This window comes from Dipodomys spectabilis, unplaced genomic scaffold (genome assembly GCF_019054845.1).
Source record: "Dipodomys spectabilis isolate Male_0828 unplaced genomic scaffold, ASM1905484v1 ptg000178l, whole genome shotgun sequence".
Taxonomy (NCBI): domain Eukaryota; kingdom Metazoa; phylum Chordata; class Mammalia; order Rodentia; family Heteromyidae; genus Dipodomys; species Dipodomys spectabilis.
In genome coordinates, this window is record NW_024870855.1 from 4,563,746 (window position 1) to 4,575,379 (window position 11,634).

An 11,634-nucleotide genomic window follows, 5' to 3' on the forward strand; every position below is an offset into this window, starting at 1 on the left:
TATACCTATGTGTGCATAGCACATTTCTCAAAGCAAAGAACCGGGAGACACCTGTAAGAAATCTCTTCTGATGATCTCCCCTGTGAGGTGTGGGGCATTCTCCTGATTAGGTGATGGGGGTCTTTTTAAGACATGCTCCTTCATCCCCACCACCACAGTCATCAATACCATCATCACCACCACCTTCATCACCATCACCGTAATCACTACTTACATTCCCCCCCCCCCCCACCATCACCACCACTACATCCGAAAGGTGTTTGTATGTTGTACAAGTGCTTTAAAATGATTTAAACTGTAAATGAGCTGGCACTCGTGTCTCAGGCCTGTCATCCTAGCTACTCAGGAGCCTGAGATCTGAGGAGTATGGTTCAAAACCAGCCATAGCAGGGAAGTCTGTGAAACATTTATCTCCAATTGACCAGTAAAAAAAAAAAAAGCTGGAAGTGGAGTTTTGGCCCAAGTGGTAGAGCACTAGCCTTGAGCCCAAAAGTCAGGTGAGAGCAAAAGGCCCTTTGTTGGAGCCCTGAGCTCAAATACTGGTACATGCACACATACACACAATTAAAATGTAATAAGAAACCACAGAAAACCATGAGGCTGGGACACAACACTTTCATAACCCTCTTTTGTGTCATTTTTCTGGCATTTGGCAGAAACCGTACGTGTGCAAAATCCCAGGATGTACGAAGCGCTACACAGACCCCAGCTCCCTCCGCAAACATGTGAAGACGGTGCATGGCCCTGAGGCTCATGTCACCAAGAAGCAGCGTGGGGACATGCACCCCCGGCCCCCACCCCCCAGAGACCCCGGCAGCCACTCCCAGGCCAGGTCCCCCGGCCGGCCTGCCCCCGGGGCCCTGGGGGAGCAGACGGAGCTGGGCATCGCTACCTCAAAGCGGGAAGAGGGTCTCCAGGTGAAGACTGTCAAAGCTGAGAAGCCCATGGTATGTCATTCCCTCTCCTGGTTTTTCCAGAATCATGTGGGGGTCATTGGAAAGGGCCGGGCGAGTCATGGAGGGGTGAAGGGGCAAGACAGTGAGCTTGAGCCCACGGATGGGAGACTGCAGTGCTGCATGAAGTCTGACCCCCAGCTTGGCTGAGACGTCTGTTCTGCTTGGAGCAATCCTGATCAGGAAAGAAGGAAACTAGAAGTTTCCTAACTGCTTGTAAAAACTGACCCTGGATCACAAGAAAGATGTGATGGTCTCTCTTCAGAGTGCCACTGGGTTGAAAAATCATGCATCAAGTCTTTCTATAAACATACCTTTTCCTGTCTTCTTTGTTTGTGGGGCTTGAACTCAGGTCCTAGGTGGTGTCCTGAGCCTTTTTGCTTACTGCTAGTACTCTACCACTTTGAGCCACAGCGCCACTTCTAGGTGGTTTTTGTTTTTGTTTTTGTTTTTATTCTTGTGGTGGTTAATGGGAGATAAGAGGCTCACAGACTTTCCTGCCCAGGCTGGCTTTGAACTGCAGTCCTCAGATCTCAGCCTGCTGAATAATTAGGATGACAGGTATGAGCCATTGACACCTGGTCTGAAAACTTCTTACAAATAAACATTGTTAGGGTTTGGTGACATTCAGCATTTTATGGCCAACATTATTCTTTGAATGGCTTCAGGTGATTTGAAAGTATTCTTGCAAACTTTATTGGGTAATTTTGCTTCATAAAACACCTAAAGATCAACAAGAAAAAAACAAGAGAACAGATAGTAGTAGATTCAATCATATATATTTGGTATATATATAAGTATATATATAGATACTAGTAGATTCAATTATATATATATATATATATATATATATATATATACACTAGTATATATATATATAGATACTAGTAGATTCAATCATATATATTTGATATATATAAAATGGATGTGTGTGTATGTATGTATGTGTGTTTGTACATGTGCACTGGTACCAGGGCTTGAACTCAGACACTTCAGCTCTTGTTTGGCTTTCTTACACCTAGCAGGTGCTCTACCATGAGAGTCGCACACCTCCAGTCTAGCATTTTATGATTATTCAGAGATGAAGTCCTATGGAGTTTTCCAGCCTGACTAGTCTAGAACCAAGATCCTCTCAGTCTCAGCCTTCTGATAACAAGGATTATAGGCGTGAGCTACTGGCACTCAGCCTGTATAATGGATTGAACTTTGCATGCATTCCTTTTCTTTCCTGGTCCTGGGGCTTTAACTCAGGGCCTGGGTGCTATCCCTAAGCCTCTTTGTGCTCAAGGCTGGTGCTCAGTACTTCCAGTTATTCTGAATAGTTTATTGGTGATAAGGAATCTCACAGATGTTCCTGCCTGGGCTGACTCTGAACCACAATCCTCAGCTCCTGAGTAGCTAGGATTATAGGCATGAGCCACTAGTGCCCAGCTGTAGAGCTTCTTGTTCCTGTAGCATGCACCTGCAGCTCAAGAAAACTTGTCCTGTTCTTTCCAAGCACCCAGTGCTTCTAAAGAAATTCAGTAGAGGGCTGGGAATGTGGCTTAGTGGTAGAGTGCTTGCCTAGCATGCATGAAGCCCTGGGTTCGATTCCTCAGTACCACAAAAACAGAAAAACTGGAAGTGGCACTATGGCTCAATGGTAGCATGCTAGCCTTGAGCAAAAGAAGCTCAGGGACAATGCTCAGGCCTGAGTTCAAACCCTAGGACTAGCAAAAAAAAGAAACCAAAAAGATTCAGTAAAAATAAAAATCTATAGCTGTCTGCCTCCGTGTATAAAATATTTTACAAAGCAAATCATACAAACACAGGACTAGAAGAGATCCCAGAGGAAAATAACGGCAGCATGGTCCCTCAGTAGACTCATGGGCACACGTGTGTGTGTGTGTGTGTGTGTGTGTGTGTGTGTGTGTGTGCGCGCGTGCGTGCGTGCATGCATATGCGCAATGTACACACATGTAAAATAAATAGATACCTTCATGGGCATTTACTAATAATCATGGGATTTGCATTTCTTTTACCCTTAATTTGGTCATCCTGCTATAAATTAAATTCTTTCTTCTTCTTTTTTTCTTATGATTGCAACATCTCCCCGTCTAATGCTCCCTCCGTGTCCTGTTCTTACTTTCCAAGGACAGTGGGTAATAAGGTGAGGGGGTTTTGACGCACTTCTCTCTCTCTCTCTCTCTCTCTCTCTCTCTCTCTCTCTCTCTTTCTCTCTCATTTTCTTTGTATTTTCACATCCAGCTTTCTTGTCATATCACATCTTCCTTAGTCTATGTGGGTCTGTGCTGTTGTCTTTGGTAGTGAATGTAAGTTGGCTGTGTTCGAGGAAGCACATGTTGAATCCCAGCATGTAGAAAAAGTAGCGTTAGGCCAAGGGTGAAATCCATTGTTGTGCTTGTCAAGATTTTCAGGATAAACCAGACTGGGCTGGGTCAAGCAGATGCCTTTGGGTTTCCTCCCATGGCTCATGTCACTGCATTCTCAGACCACACAAGCATCTCCTTGTTTATGGGAAGGGAGATAACATTTGTGGTTTAAGTGGTTTAACCCCCTTTTAAATATCTTTAGTGCTTGGCAGCGATTTTCTGATTTTAAATGCCCATGTCCTCCTTTAAAGTTCTATAGAACTGTACATTTGCCTACATGTGTGTTGTTTACCCAGATTCACCCCCACCCCCCACCCACACATACACACACATTCTAATTTGCCCATGCAAGAGTGTAAGATGCCCTAAATTCTGCAAAGTCTAGAAGCAGCTGGTGGCCTGGCAAATCCTGGCACAGACTTAAGCCCAGCTCCCCACGCTTGCCTTTCTGCATAGTTTCCTTTGCTTTGATTGGTTTCCCTGATGACATTCGTGTAACTGGTAGCTCATTCATTGGACGCCTGTGCTGTGATCACAGATAAAGCACGATTCCTTCCTCAAAGAGGTTGAGCCTGTGCTTCCCCTGGGCTGAGGAGGTGTGGTTCTCTACCCTGGAAACAGGCAACTTTAGATTCCCATCCGTGTTATATATATATATTTATATTCCCAGTTTTTATAGGAAAGCTGGTCCACCCTCCAGTAGCCTCAGGGATCAAAGCTGGCTCAACTGTGAACTCACATCTTTGGGAAGTCACTGAACTTCCCTGAGAATCAGCTCTTTTCATCCTTAGGAAGGGGATTCAACTGTTCACCTCCCAGGACAGCACTGGTACTTGAGATGGCATAAAGCCTCTCTGCCAGCTCATGCCAGACCTGCTTGGACAGTGCTCACAGACACCAGGGTGGCAAGGCTTCCCTTCCTCTTCCCTTCCAGGCCCTCCCCTGCTGGAGATCCAGAGGCCTGGATTCAGCCTCCTCTTGCCAGGTTTTCTCACGCAGTCCCCTTGACTGGTGTGGTTAGCACTCTATATCCTACAGCGCCCCAATCAGCGCTCTTCCGTAATAGGAGGAAGATACAGAGAAAGGAGTTGTTACCCAAAAGGCTTAGAGGGGCCTTGTCTGTCCCAGATTTACGTTCTAGCTGAACAAAATAAGCCCCGAAGACTAAATCACCCCATGACTAATGCCTTAGGAGATGAGTCTACTCTGGTCTTATTACACTCAGGTGCCCTCCGGGCCTTTCATTTTCCCAACAAGATTCCTTAACATGAGTTGCTCCCAATGTTACGGATAAGGAAACAAGGCTGTGGTTGGCTAAATGATTTCCCCAAAGGAGAAGGCCTTGGCAGTGGGGTTGGAAAGGAGGCATGTATGGGCAGAGCCAGCCTCGAGATCTCATGCTGACGACCCCTTGGGTAACATGTGCTGCCGTCTGTTGCCTCCCCCACAACACCATCAGCCTGGTGGTCCATCGTCATTTTGGCATCAGAGCCCACCCGCATCCTCTTTCTCATTCAACTCACTGGTGACCCGAAGGTCTCCATGTTCCCCAGCTGCCTTCGTGGTCGGCTCCCTTTCCTTTTTCTCTTTCTAGTAACATTCCTTTTCCTCTGGGTCCCTCCCCAACAGACATCTCAGCCAAGCCCTGGTGGTCAGTCTTCATGCAGCAGCCAGCAGTCCCCCGTCTGCAACTATCCCCTCAGTGGGCTCGAGCTTCCTCTGACCGACGGAGGCGGTGTAGCTGACCTCAGTAACCTGGACGAACCCCCGATCATGGACGCCACCATTACCACGGCCACCACTGCCCTGGCGTTGCAAGCCAGGAGAAACCCAGCAGGGACCAAATGGATGGAGCACGTAAAACTAGAAAGGCTGAAGCAAGTGAATGGAATGCTTCCACGACTGAACCCCGTCCCGCCGCCCAGAGGCCCTGCGGTCTCTCCTCTCACAGGAAATGGTGAGTTCACATCATACACCCTGCACTGCCCCCCATGTGACTGTCCAGTTGGCTCTCTGCTCTTGTCAGTGGGCCCTGGATGGGAGGCTGTCAGTGATAGGGGCCGGGATCTTCTGGTGTGGCTTTGCTCAGTCTGAAGATTAGGTCTGAAGCCACTCGTAGTAATGCTGAGCCTGGATGAATTGCTTTTCTGGGGCTCATGTTTCCAAAAGAATGCGATAATGGGATTGTACTATAACTGAAGTTAGCCTGTGGGTGGTTCATTCTGATGGAGAAGTCCTAAGTCTAGGGGAGCACCAGCCCCTGGGTTCTAGAAATCTAAAGTCAAGAGCTTAGTGGCCACTTGGAGGGAGAGGGGTACTGCTCTTTTATTTTATTTATTTATTTATTTTTGGTCCGGTTGTGGGGCCTGAACTCTGGGCCTGGACACTGTCCCTCAGCTCTTCAGCTCAAGGCTAGCGCTCTACCACTTGAGCCACAGTGCCACTTCTGGCTTTTTTCTTTTTGCTTATGTGGTGCTGAGGAATCGAACCCAGGGCCTCGAGCATGCAAGGCAAACGCTCTACCACTGAGCCACCTTCCCAGCCCCTCTTTTTTATTTTTTTAAGGGAGTTGGGGCAGTATTTGGGTTTGAACTTAGGCCTTGTACCTGCTAAGCTGGTACGGTTCCACTAAGCCACCCCTCCCCCAGCCACCCCCTATTTTTCCCATGGGCCCTATTTTGAGATTGGGTTTTGCTTCCTCCAGGGGGCCCTCCTGGACTGTGGTCCTAATGTTTTGCGGCCTGCCGTAGCTGGGGTGACAGGTGCACACCTAACTTCTTGCATCGAGATGGAGTCTCATGGACTTTTTTTTTTACCCAGGCTGCCACGGAATCTTAATCTTCTCAATCTCAGCCTCCCCATGTAGCTAGGATGGCAGGCACATGTCAGCATACCCAGCGCTTAGCTGAGAAGACTCTCCTGTATGCCTGGGCTTGCCTTGGGGTGCAGTCCTCCTGATTCTCAGCCTTGGGGTCGTTCAGGTGACAGGAATGAGTCACTGGTTCCTGATAGCAGCCACTTCTTTTTTTTTTTTTGTCAGCTGTGGGGCTTGAACTCTGGGCTTGGGCACTGTCCCTGTGCTCTTCAGCTCAAGGCGAGCGCTCTACCGCTTGAGCCACAGCACCACTTCCGGTTTTCTAGCGATTTATTGGAGATTAGAGTCTCTCAGACTTTTCTGCCCGGGCTGGCTTTGAACCGTGATCCTCAGATCTCAGCCTCCTGAGTAGCTAGGATCACAGGCGTGAGCAACCAGCGCCCAGCGCCACTTCTTTTTATGTGTACCCAGTCCACAGGACAGCATTTCCCATGGTGAGCCCCAAGTCAAGTCAGGGCTTGCTTCAGAGCCAGCATGGAGCACCTGCAGCACAACTCTCCTCTCCAGCAGCTAAGGATGCAAAATGAACCCTAGCATAGAATGGAACATCCCCTGGACAGTAAAGCCTTGGGCTTGGCCTCTTCCTTCCTTCCTTCTTCCTTCCTTCCTTCCTTCCTTCTTTCCTTCCTTTCTCTCTCTTTTTCTCTCACTCTCTCCCCTCTTTCTTTTCTTTCCTTCCTTCCCTTCCTCCCATCCTTTCTGTCTCTTTTTTCTCATTCTCTTTCTCTCCCACTCTTCCCCCCCTCCCCCCCATTCCTGCCTTCCTTTCTTTTTGTACTTTAATGGAACTTCAGCTTGGACTCAGGAGCTCATGTTCTTACTCGACTTTTCCTACTCAAGGCTGGTGCTCTACCACTTAAACCACTAGCTTTTTGCTAGTTAATTGAAGAAAAGAATTTCACAGATTAGTCTGCCCAGGCTAGTTTCAAACCAGGATCCTCAGATCTCAGCCTCCCCAGTGGCTAGGATTACAGGTGTGAGCCACTAGTGTCTGGCTTGGCTTTGTTTGAATTGGAGCCTGGGATCCATCTGTAGCCTTCTCCCTGAATGTGTGTGTATGTGCCAGTCCTGGGATTTGAACTGAGGGTCTGAGTGCTCAAGGCCAGTGTTCTACCCCTTGAGCCACAGCTCCACTCTTGGCTTTTTGGGTGGTTAATTGGAGGTAAGAGTCTCACAGACTTTCCTACCTGGGCTGGCTTTGAACTTCCATCCTCAGATCTCAGCCTACTAAGTAGCTAGAATTACAGGTGTGAGCCACTGGCACCCAACTGCCCTTTGCTAGGGACCTGGAGATGGGGGGCAGGGGGGGGGGATTTTTGTCTAAGGCTGTGTGGACAAAGTTAGTGTGAGACCTGCTTGGAAAAAACAAAATAAAAACCTGAACGAATTGAGGGTGTGGCTCGAGTGTTAGAGCGCTTGCTTGGCAGATAGGAAACCGGGGTCCACTCCCCAGTTGTATATACATACACACCTGTGTGCACACACGCCCAGCCTCCCCGCTGCCGCGCGCGGGCGCGTGTGCATACTGGTGCTGGAATGCAGAGTCCGCTCATTGCACCAGAGGTCCCCGAGGTCCAGGGAGCCCCTGTTTGGCCCGGATGGTTCCCACCCTGGCGTCGGGCATCGTCTGGTCACACCCTTTGTCTCCCTCCCGCAGGCACACAGTCCAGTACCACCTGCACTTCGGGCGGGCCGGTGACTCTGCTCCCGGCCCGGAGCGACCTCTCCGGGGTGGACCTCACCATGCTGAGCCTGGTCAGCAGGAGGGACAGCAGTGCCAGCACGGTCAGCTCGGCCTACCTGAGCAGCCGCCGCTCCTCGGGCATCTCCCCCTGCTTCTCCAGCCGCCGCTCCAGCGAGGCGTCCCAGGCCGAGGCCCGGCCCCAGAACGTCAGCGTGGCCGATTCCTACGACCCCATTTCCACCGATGCCTCGCGGAGGTCCAGCGAGGCCAGCCAGGGCGACGGGCTGCCCAGCCTGCTCAGCCTCACCCCGGCGCAGCAGTACCGTCTCAAGGCCAAGTACGCGGCGGCCACGGGCGGCCCGCCGCCCACGCCCCTGCCGCACATGGAGCGGCTGAGCCTGAAGACCAGGCTGGCCCTGCTCGGGGACGGCCGGGAGCCGGCCGCGGCCCTACCCCCGGTGCCGCCTCCCCGCCGGTGCAGCGACGGAGGGGGCCACGGGTACGGCCGCCGCCTGCTCCTCCCGGACGGGCTGGGCAATGGCGTCCGGAGGGCCAGCGACCCGGTGCGGACCGGCTCGGAGGGCCTGGCTCTGCCGCGCGCCGCCGCCGCCGTGCCGCGCGTCGGCAGCCTGCACGGCCTGGGCGCTCCGCCTCCCCTGGGCGGCCTCCACCCGGCCCCCGCCGGGGACAAGCGCACGCTGGTGCTGCAGAATTACACGCGCCCCGAGGGCGGCCCGCCGCGCCACTTCCCCGCGTCCCCCTGCCCGCCCAGCATCTCCGAGAACGTCGCCCTGGAGTCCCTGGCCGTGGGCGCCGACGGCGATCTGCACGAGGAGGATTTCCTGCCCGACGACGTGGTGCAGTATCTCAACGCCCAGAACCAAGCCGGCTGCGGCCAGCACTTCCCGGGCGCGGCCCCCGACGACAGCAAAGCGCCCCAGGGGCCTGGCGACTTCGACCTGCCCGGGCTGCCCGACAGCCACCCGAGCCAGCAGTTCCGGCCCCTGGAGCAGCACTGCGGCGGCGGCGAAGGCCGCAAGTCAGACTTGCCGATCCAGTGGAACGAGGTCAGCTCGGGGAGCGCCGACCTGTCCTCCTCCAAGCCCAAGGGCGGCCCGAGGCCAGCAGGGACGCAGGCCCGGGCCCTGGGCGCCTACGGCGGCATGGTGCTCCAAGCGCAGGGCCCGTGGAGGGCCGGGGGCTGTCCAGGCCTCGGGGAAAGCGGCGGTGCCTACGCGGGCCCCGAGCCCCTGGCCATCCACGGTGACCTGGGAGCCGGCCCGGGCGGCAGCGCCCTCCTCGACCAGCCGTACAAGGCCCCGCGCTACGGGAGCTGCCTGGCTGGGCAGCCAGCGACCCCGGGAGCCCCGGACGGTGCACCCTGCGGTGCTCAGATTCAAGGGTCCAAGCTGAAAGGTACCACCGCCATGCCAGGAAATGGGGTTCCTCTGGATTTGGGCCTGATAATGGCAGCCAATGAGACAGCCGTCGGCACAGAGATTAACCTGCAGACCCCAGATCCGAGGGGCCAAGGCTACCCCGCTCATCCGCTCCTGGGCGACAGCCTGCATCGCCAGGGAGCAGGCCGGCCCGGCCCGCAGAGGCCCGCGCCACCCGGTGCTACCTCATACACCAGTGTCTACCCGGGACCCGGGAGCAGCCTGCAGGGGACTCTGAGCATTGGCAGCCACCCCACAAGCTCCACGGCCGTCAGGGGCTACCCACAGCCGTGTGCCAGCTACGGGGGCAGCAGGCGTCAGGCTGTGCCCAGGGGTGGCCTGGCCCTGCAGCAGGGACAGCTGAGTGAGACGAGTCAGATCTGCAGGGTGAATGGCATCAAGATGGAGACACACGGGCCACCCCAACCACTGTGTTCTAACACGCAGAATTACTCTGGTCAGTTTTATGACCAAACCTTGGGCTTCGGTCAGCAAGACACAAAAGCTGATTCATTCTCCATGGCAGAGGCCAACTGCCTGCTCCAGGGAGCCCACATGGAAAACTCGGAGTTACTCTCACCAGGTGCTAACCAGGTGACCAGCACGGTTGATGGCCTGGACAGCCACGACCTGGAAGGGGTGCAGATTGATTTCCATGCCATCATTGATGACGGGGACCATGCCAGCCTGATGTCAGGGGCCCTGAGCCCAAGTATTATGCAGAACCTTTCCCATAGCTCCTCACGACTCACCACGCCACAAGCCCCCCTCCCCTTCCCAGCCCTGTCTCTGAGCACAACCAACATGGCAATCGGGGACATGAATTCCCTGCTCACCTCCCTGGCAGAAGAAACCAAATTCCTTGCTGCAATGCAATAGGCATTTGTCAAGAAAGACTGCAGACATAGGATTATAGGAGTTGAACGATGGAACTGACTCCTGGATTTCTCTCCCCACCCCCCCCCCCCCCTCCATGTTTTGTTTTGAAGTTCTTGTATGTATTTTAGCAACCTCATCTCTTCTAACTGGGATGTGTTTCAAGTATATTCCTTTTATAGAAAAGGACTCTGAAAAACCCTAAGGTATCCTAGGGAGAAACTGTCTTCCATTTCAGTTTTGAATCAGTATTGTGACATTCAAACCAACCTTTAAAAAAAAAATCCTGTATGCTCACCCTCCTTTTTTCCTTTTTTTTCCCCCTTTAGTAAACCAGTGTAAATGTATGATGTGCATGTTCTTTCTTTTAAGAAGAGAGGTTACCAGATAAATAGATGTGTGTGCTTCTTGTTACTTCAAGGAAATGGAAGTTAGTGTGTCTGTGACTAAGGAAGCCATGTCAGCTTTTCTTATTTTCTTTTTCCTTTTACTTATGCTCAGCATTTTGAGGGGGGAGGGGCTTGCATTTTGTTGTTGTTGTTTTGTACGTATGTATGCTTTTCTTTCGTCCCCACATTGGGCACAGAAATCAGAATAGGAAAAGAGACTTGAAGAATCTTTTGTGGGTGCATCCTAGCATAGTAGATGGTTGATAGGTTCTCCAATTCAATCCAGGCTGTTTACCTGACAGCTGGCCCAGGAGTGGAAACCTGGGGCTCTAGTGAGTGAAAACGTGGGTTGTACAATTCTTTGTATCCATTATGTGCTTTGGGTCCCCTGTCTGTGTGGTCAGGTCTCAGTGACTTTCTTTGTCTTCTTCTCTCTCTACCTTCCAGAGTGTTTGGGGTTTAGTGCTGATTGACAGGAGGGGATGGACAGTGGGTGACATTCAGACATGATACTACTTCTGTCTGTTAGATAGATGATAGATTGAAAGTATGAAATTAATTTAGGGAATACTTGTAGGTTTTTTAATTTGTGACTTAGTTTCATCTCTTCTCTAATTATCACAGATAACTGAGAATTGATGATAAATAGCCCTTAGGTATATCAGTATTTAAACAGCCCCGCACCTGGATATATTTTTTAACATTTATTTAGCCCACTGCAGTAAAGTGATATTGCCTGCCTGCCTTTTTCTTCCCTCCCTCCCTCCCTCCCTTCCTCCCTCCCTCCCTCCCACCCTTCCTTCCTTCCTTCTTCTCTTGTGCCAGTACTGGGGCTTGATCTCAGGGTGTGGGCAATGTCCCTTAGCTTTTGTGCTTAAGGCTGGCACTTTACCACTTGAGCCACAGCTCTACTTTCAGCTCTTCGGTGGTTAATGAGGGATAAGAATCTCACAGGCTGGTTTCAAACTGCAGTCCTTATAGCTCAGCTTCTGGAGTAGCTAAGACTACAGGCATGAACCAACAGTGCCCAGCAATTGTTACTATTA

The 11,634-nt window shown here is 51.9% G+C and overlaps 1 protein-coding gene across 1 annotated transcript in view; it reads left to right on the plus strand.

Annotated features, from left to right (window-relative positions):
- Gli3 (GLI family zinc finger 3) overlaps positions 1–10,242 on the plus strand; it is a 209,157-nt gene extending 198,915 nt beyond the window's left edge. The window contains exons 12-14 of the mRNA XM_042695111.1: positions 657–947; positions 4,955–5,282; positions 7,858–10,242. Of these exons, the coding sequence (XP_042551045.1) occupies positions 657–947; positions 4,955–5,282; positions 7,858–10,202 (2,964 nt within the window). The 3' untranslated portion in view covers positions 10,203–10,242. The remainder of the gene's footprint in view (positions 1–656; positions 948–4,954; positions 5,283–7,857) is intronic.
- Positions 10,243–11,634: the final 1,392 nt, after the last annotated feature.